The sequence below is a fragment of the Nicotiana tabacum genome, chromosome 20 (assembly GCF_000715075.1).
Source record: "Nicotiana tabacum cultivar K326 chromosome 20, ASM71507v2, whole genome shotgun sequence".
Classification (NCBI taxonomy): Eukaryota; Viridiplantae; Streptophyta; class Magnoliopsida; order Solanales; family Solanaceae; genus Nicotiana; species Nicotiana tabacum.
Genome location: NC_134099.1, coordinates 98,061,724 through 98,070,251, shown reverse-complemented (window position 1 = coordinate 98,070,251; position 8,528 = coordinate 98,061,724). Strand labels below are relative to the sequence as shown.

Sequence of the window (8,528 nt, the reverse complement as noted above, 5' to 3'; positions counted from 1 at the left end):
GATGAAGAGAGTTCAAAGGCGGCGTCTTTGATACAAATGAGTTAGGGTTAGAGGGGTATGGGAATTAAAAAAGGAAAGAACGAATCACGACCGTTGATCAAAATGATCAACGGCCAGGATTAAAGGGGAGGCCGGGCGGGTCTGAAAACGGGTCAAGGGGTCAGGTTAAAATTGAAATTGGGTCGTTTTAAATTGGGTGGAATTGGGGGTTAAATTGAGGTTAAAATTGAAATAGAAATGGCTATGTGTTAAATAGCCAATTTTCCCCTCTTTCATTTTATAAAAATAGTTAAAATAATTTTAAAAACAAGTTAAAAGCACTGAACTAGTTAATAATATATAAATATTAATCTTAAAATACTGGAAACGATTTTATAGTTGCAAAATGCTATGAATCGTAGAACAGGATATATTTGCAATTATATGTAATTTAGTTTTAAAAATACCAAATAAATTTGTAAAAAATATGCAAAAATTATATTAACTATATTTTGGTATAAATATGGGAATAAAATAAATTACTCACCAAAATTGATGATTTTGGGAATAATTATGGATTTTGTACTGCTAAAATGAATAGTAAATTGATTTTAAAAATCTTTAAAAAATTAGGAAAAAATACCAAAACTCTTGGGCATGCTTATTTATGCATGTACATGCTATTTTGAAAGTATTTTATATATAAAAATACATAGGAAAAAATTGGGTATCAACAACAAGTCCCTGAAGGTCGACGGGAAAGTTTCCGAAGCAGAACTCGAGGGTGTCTGTGTTAAAGAACGTGCTACCCATGAAGCTTATGGCTACGCCCCTGGTATGCTTGGCGGGGATGATGTTGATGATGATGCGGACAGACTCGCCTCCGATTCTTGGTATGACAATGAGTACGCCAATGGGGATTACGCGAGATAAAGCCATCATACTTAGTTGTTTTTTATTTTGTTTTGCTATTTTTGTGGCGGTGTTCTCGAATCCCTTTGTAAAATGTAGTTTGAACAGTTGAAATGGAATGATTGCCTTTTTGCTATATATTTCTGGATTGTCATTATCTTTTTGTTTGCTATGCGGTGAAGTTCCTGACTTTTTCGGTCGCCTACGCGTAGTGTTTTGGCGTAGTTGATCGTATATCGTAAAGTAATTCGAGCGAGGTCGAATGTAAAGTAATGCGAGTGAGGTCGAATGTAAAGTAATTCAAGTGAGGTTGAACGTAAAGTAATTCGTTCGAGCAAGGTCGAACGTATAGTAATTCGTTCGAGCAAGGTCGAACGTAAAGTAATTCGAGCATGGTCGAACGTAAAGTAATTCGAGCGAGGCCGAATGTAAAGTAATTCGAGCGAGGTCGAATGTAAAGTGTAGAACGACTTTGGTGGAGATGTGCAAAGATGCTGCTTTATTTCATTCATTGGAGAGTAGTACATGTTTCTGTTTGTTCCATACACATACTGGAGAAGTTCTAGTGTACCTAGTCCCTATATTGTTCGGCCTGGAGAAGAAGTTAGCAGGCGGATAGATAAACCATACTTGAACTTCGAGATGTCACTTTCGTCGCCTCGTTAAAAACCTCCCCGAGAAAATCCAATTGGGACAAAACCCGGGTGAGAGAAAAAGAGTACGACTTGGGGGGCGTCCATTTTTAGAAGTTGAAGTATTTGAGGGGGGCGATGTTTCAATTGTTTTGTAGTAGTTTTCCCTCCATTGTTTCTAGTTGGAATGCTCCTTTATTTGTTGTTGCCGTGATTTTGTATGGCCCGTGACAATTGGTTCCTAGTTTGCCTTCTCTCGAGTCTTTGCTCGCTTGTGTTTTGGACTTGAGAACATAGTCTCCGACTTTGAGTGGTCGTATTTTGGCTTTTTTGTTGTAGTATCTTTCTGCTTGTTGTTTTTGGGCTACCATTCGTACGTAAGACATGTCTCTTCGCTCTTCTGCCTCGTCGAGGTCTTTTTTCTGTTCTCATCATTGTTTTGTCTGCTTTCATTGGAGTATCTTAGGCTAGGTTCCCTGACCTCGACAGGTATCATGGCATCAGTCCCGTAGACTAGTAAATATGGCGTTTTGCATGTGCTGTTTTTGGCGTAGTTTGGTAGGCCTATAGTACCTCTGGTAGCAATTCTGGCCATAGTCCTTTGGCGTACTCGAGCTTTTTCTTCAAGATGTTCAATATTGTTTTGTTGGAGGATTCGGCTTGACCGTTACCGGCGGGGGGATATGGCGTGGAGAGTATTCACTTGATGTGCCATTTTTCGAAGAACTCGGCGATTTTCTTTCCAGTGAATTGGGGCCTATTGTCACAACTTATTTCTTTGGGGATGCCGAATGGCATATGATGTTTCTCCATATGAATGTGATGACTTCCTGTTCGCGTATTTGGGTGAATGCACCTGCTTCTACCCATTTGGAAAAGTAGTTAGTTAAAACCAAAAGAAAACGTATATTACCTCGCCCTGCAGGGAGGGGTCCGACGATGTCCATTCCCCATTTGATGAACAGCCATTGCAAAGTGACAGAGTGGAGGTATTCGCATGCTTGATGTATCATAGGTGCATACCTTTGGCACTGTTCACATTTCTTGACGTGATCGGCGGCTTCATTCTTCATAGTGGGTCAATAATAACTTGCTCGAATGAGGCATCTGACGAGGGCTCGGTTGCCTATATGGGCACCGCAGTGGCCTTCGTGTACATCCTCAATCACGCGTCTCGTTTGATTCGGCCCCAGGCATTTCGCCAAGGAGCCTCCAAACGTTCTCTTGAATAGGCCATGATTTATGATGTTGTACCTGGCCGCCTGCATTCAAGCTTTTTGGCTTCCTTTTTGTTTGTTGGGAGTACTCCTTCCTACAAATATGTTATAATACGGTTGCGTGTCACGACCCAAAACCACGTGACCGGCACCCGACACACTACCCGATCCGAGCAAAACAAAACATGTGATACACCCAAATCATATGCATGAAAACCAATTTAACTGCGGAAACTCCTTGAAAATCTTATACATTTTCAAGTTAAATGATAAAAGATTTTCCAATTCAAAATCACACATGACGCCCTTTCATAATAATAACAATGAGACTAAGTAAAATAAATATACTTTCATGAATGTCGTGTACGACCCCGTTACTACAACCTTTCACAACTATCTATGGAGCCTCTATACCAAAGAATAGAACCAACGGTTAGAGTAATTCCAACAAAATAAAATAAGGAAGAACATGATAGCTACCACGAAATAAAAGTGGTGCTTCATAATACCTTGGAAAGAGAGTCATCCTGGTCTGACCGCATGTTACGTATCATACATCATCCTGAAACATGTAAAGTAAGAAGGGCCCTGGAGGGGGGCCCTAAGGGCTAAATACACCATTGCGGTACTCAATAAGTGTCATAACTCTCTCTAACCTAAGTTCTTGGGACAAACTTTATAAAAAAATAATGCACCAATATTTGATATAAAACGATAAGAAATTTTATCAATTCATGACCCTTGATATTTTAAATAACAAGCAAGTGAAATATAACCCACAATATAAACTTTTAAAATATTTACATCAATCCAAGATTTTGGATAAATCGTACAAAATCATTACATATGCTTTAAGTCATCGAAATCGCTTTCGGCTCCTGAGGCCTAAACATAAGAAAATCATAGAGCGCTGTATTGTGGGTGTTCAAGAGCATTAAATGACGGATTTAATAATCAATGTTCAAGAGTATTAAATAATGGATTTAATAATCAATGAACGGCAATGAATATGATAACATGAACATGTAATAAATGTAGATAATGACAATAAGTGTAATAAGAAAGGATCTATCACCCAATTATTGTATGATTGGGATGTTCCTTTCTTCTGTCAGTGACGTGGAAAGGTGAGAAGTGAAGATGCATATGGAATCTTTGGATCTTGTGAACAAAGATTCAACAACGCGTGCTTGAATAATGTAATCAGTGAACAAGACAACTTTTGTATATTCTCCTTAGTCAACCTTTACAATGTGCGCTTATCAAAAAGTTAAGATCCTTTTTGTTCTCTATCTCTTACTGTTTATAAGGGATATTCCCAAGAAACCCTAAAAACTACAACATAAGGAATATCTAAGGGAATATTCCTGGTGTCCTTTTCTAAGCCAGTCCTACCGTTACAATTGTAACTCCAGCTACTCGTCCTCGGCAATGATCTTTACGAGAGCGACCCCTTCGTTATAATGCCGTGGTCGATCCCGTCCTTGGCACGACTTATCTTCAGTTACCGAGTTGCCGAATTTTGACCAATACAGTTAGGCATTAAGGTAAATATTTCTTCTAGGCTATCCTCCTAAGTTTTACTGACAGTTAGTAGTTCAACTGTAGTTTGAACTCCAGTCCTATGCTAAACCTTTTCATGTCACAGACCAAAACACTATTTATTCATGTTTGGCTTGACAGCAAAAAGAGCCTTATCTTCTAATCCATATTGTTTTATTGTGATTGAAACACACATGGATTCTGTCCTGATGCATGAATTACTGTTTTCTTGGTTATCAGAAAACAGAAGAGTGTCTTTTTTAATGTCTGATTAGTTTCTGTAGAGGATGAAAAGACGTTCTCTATTATTTCTTGTAGAATGCATGATTAATTTATCATTTCCTTAATTCTTAAACAACAGATACGTGAATTATTTCCAACCTGTCTTGTCTTGGATAAAGATTGCCCCCCTAATAATTCAATTTTATCTGTTCTGAGTTCAAAATTAATCTACTTCTGTTGTGACATTGAGAAAAGGAATCATTTGAATTTTCTTTATGCATCAATCAGCAAGTTAGTTTTAACTAACTGAAAAGAATTTTTTTTGATTTTACTACACAATTATTCATTACTGTATCACATTTTCAGAATACAGGACTTATAATCAGTTCTGTCCTCACAGAGGATCCACTCTTATGGTAGTTGCGACAATGGGACTTTTTACGACATATTTACCGCTAGTTTCCACCCAGCTCAAAGAACCATAAACAAGATAATTATCAACCAGCAATGGACCTTCTATCCTTAGCTTGTAGCTTTGCTTTTCATACTTCTCTTTGAAAACCAACTTGTCAGGTGCAACGCTAACTTTATATTCATCCATTGAGGTCAATTTGGCTGTATATACAGACATACCTTCTCCTACATTAGTCACTGTCCTCTGGAATTCTTGTATCCTTTTAGGGTCTGACTTGCTGCTGCTATAATTGAAATAGCCTATGAATGATGGATAGTTTAAGTCCAATGATGGGTTGGAACAGGAATAAGCAGAGGACCTTGTAATGGATTTTATCTGTTGAGATGTAAAATCTAGAGCACAGAGTAGATTGTTATAGTCCTGTGATGTAATGTCATAGATAAGTCCAGGGTCTAGCGCCTTATTTGGATTGATATGGCCAGCTCCCATGGCTAGGGGACTGGCAGCGTTATTGTTGCGACCGATGTCTCGGATGGGCATTTGCGTGTTGTCCACCGCGTCGGCTGTGGTCATCATGGCCGACCGGATGGCAGCAGGGCTCCATTTGGGGTGTGCTCCTTTCAGAAGTGCTGCTACACCAGCTGCATGAGGGCATGACATTGACGTACCGGATATGATGTTGAAGTTACTGAAAAGCTCTCCCGAGCGAATTTGAGTTGCCGGTGATTTTTGAGGCCACGAGGCTAATATTAAGGCTCCAGGAGCCATCAGGTCAGGTTTGAGGATAAAAGGGCAGCTTTCTGATGGTCCCCTTGAGCTATAGCTAGCAACTTTTGGTGCTGGTTTAGCACCAAGATGTGTCACTTGAAATTCAAGTCTTGCTTTTGGTGAATGACTATTCTTGATGTACTCCAAAACTTTATCACCATCTTGAAAGTTCAAAAACACAGCCGGGAATTCGCTTTGGAGGTAGAATTCCAAGTCAGTGTAATTTGTTATGAAGATGCCACCAGCAACTTTTGTGTTTTTTACATTGTACACTTGGTCACTTATTGATCCGTTCGTGTCATAGCAGACTGCGATTTTGTGTGCATTTTTCTCCAGTTCCTTCTCCTCTAGGCATGTCTTGAGAAAAACGATGGAGCTTTCGCTTGAACTGAAATTCCCGGGGTAGAGAGATAAACCAGTGACTGAAACTCCATTACCTAGAGTTAGTGTCCCGATAAATTCGCGATCAACTGTGCCAGCAGCAACAGTTAGAACCCAAGGTGTTCCGTTGTGCAAAGCCTGATCGTCAAGCCCTTCATTTCCTGCTGAAGTGGAAACAAATATACCTTTCTCCATTGCTGCGAATGTGGCAATAGCTACCGGATCATCATATAACGCACGACCATCTATGCCTAATGACAAGGATATTATATCCACTCCATCCTCAATTGCCTGATCAATTGCAGCCAGAATATCAGATAACACTGTACCTTCCTCCCACAAAGCCTTGTACATTGCCACATGAGCCTTTGGTGCCATCCCTGTAGCAGCACCAGGGGCATAACCAAAATAAGATACAGATTCTACATGACTTCCTACAGCTGTAGAAGATGTGTGAGTTCCATGCCCGTCTGTGTCACGAGCAGAATTCATCGAGATGGTAATATTCGGATTATTGGCAATTAGGCCTTTGTTGAAGTAACGCGCTCCAATGAGTTTCTTGTTGCATAAAGAGGAATTAAATTGAGTTCCACTTTCGCATTCTCCTTTCCATCTTGATGGAACTTCAGTCATCCCATTATCATTATAGCTTTTACTCTCTGGCCAAATCCCTGTGTCAACTAAGCCAACTATAACATCTTTGCCATAGTCTGACTTTGGCCATGCACCAGAATTGGAATTTAGGCCAAGGAATTGAGACGTGTGCGTTGTGTCAATTTTAACTGTCATGTCCTTAGTTGAAGAAAGATAGCCTGGAGAATTTTTGACAACTTCTAGTTCAGAAGGAGAAAGACTTGCACTAAAACCATGAATGGCATTAGTGTAAGCATATACTAGTTTTGTTGAGGAAAAGGAATTTCTATTACTTGCAGTTCCAAGATTTGAACTATCTGATACAGAAGCAAGAGTGGTCAGGTACCAATTCTGATGGCTAGAGAAAGCTTTAGGCATGGCTGATAAGTCCATATGGATGATATAAGTTTCTGACTGAGCCATAGTTAATGGATTTAGAGTAAGTAATAAGATAGTAAGGAACAAGAAATACAAGGTAATACAATTGGCCATATTGTTGAGCAATGAATGGAAAAAGGGATAATTTCTATAACATAAGCTAATTTACTTATAGAGAGAAGTGAAAGGAATGAGAAGCCAAAAGTATTCCCTGTCTTCCTTCCAGTAATTCCACTTCCAATTAAAAGAAAGCTTGCAATAATTCCATTTCTGCTTCACTATAAAAGGAGCTGTCTTTGCCATTGGCCACATCTATCATTTCAAAGTTGCTTTAGTTGTAGTAAGTTTTAATTATTCATCATAATTAATCAGAATGGTTAACAATTTGTGTATGATATGAGTACGATTTTAACTTCTATACACAAAGGAATTATTTATTATCTAAAGGATAACTATAAATAAACAATCCGTAATAAGCGTAAATATGGCAAGTTACCTGTTACTACGTGTTAAATGTTACGCGACGCCTTCCTGAGATTCCTTGGAAGGGCGACGTAAGGCTACGCAACTGATGTCAGTTCAGTCACTATCCGCCAACTGAGGTCCCCTCCGTACGCTAGAGGAGATTGTCAGTGTCGTACGGGAAACCAATGTCAAGAGCAATTGAGAGAACAGAAATGAGAATTGAGAATAAAAGAAAGCTTGATTGTATTACTACAGAAAAGCAACACGGTGTCGAGGGGGAGAGACACCAGTACAGAGAATTGTTTGCTTTCTAGAAAGTTTGATTGCATGATCCCCTTAATAATGCTTAAAAAAAATAAACTAAAAGTTACAAGACTAGACTTAATTAAGTTAAGGAAACATAATGGAAGTACTCTATATTTACAATGAAAAGGACTTAGTTTTCTACAATGCAGAAACAGGTCCGTTGTCAGCAATATTGTCTTTGGCATCACGGTCTGCGCGCGGCGCTGTTGGCATTTGTCTGCGGATGAGCGCTGGCGAGGAATATCGGTGGGGCGACGGAGGCACATGAGCGCTTGTCACTTGATGCAGCCAAGATCATGGGGTCGTCCGTGACGCTAAGCGCTGAGAGGCTTGCTAGAACGCTACGGGGCGCGCCCAAAGGGTCATGGGGCATGGCTGAAAAGCCCCATGACATAAAATACGCAAAAAATTCATAAGTACTAGTAATAAACTTCTTGCCCTCAATCATGGTACCAAAGATGGAGACAGGAGTGTATCCATCATACGTAAAGCATTAGCCACTAAAATTGACTTCTAAATTAATAGATAAAAGTAGCAGCCCAGTATATTCAGTGGTCCACATACTTAAGCTGACGATCTAGATGACAAAGGAGGACCAACCAAAATGGATTGTCAATGTTGTCATCTAAGTCTCAGGACAGTGGACATACATATATTTTATGCTTTTAAGTCTCGACT

The 8,528-nt window shown here is 39.4% G+C and overlaps 1 protein-coding gene across 1 annotated transcript; it reads right to left on the bottom strand.

Moving 5' to 3' along the window:
- Positions 1–4,800: 4,800 nt before the first annotated feature.
- Positions 4,801–7,394, bottom strand: LOC107780049 (subtilisin-like protease SBT3). Its single transcript, XM_016600570.2, has one exon. The coding sequence runs from the start codon at positions 7,191–7,193 to the stop codon at positions 4,899–4,901; it is 2,295 nt and encodes a 764-aa protein (XP_016456056.2). The 5' UTR covers positions 7,194–7,394; the 3' UTR covers positions 4,801–4,898.
- Between the last annotated feature and the right edge of the window lie 1,134 nt (positions 7,395–8,528).

Bases quoted from the DNA above. Each gene is read 5' to 3' on its own strand.
- LOC107780049 (XM_016600570.2), bottom strand. From the start codon at position 7,193: ATGGCCAATTGTATTACCTTGTATTTCTTGTTCCTTACTATCTTATTA.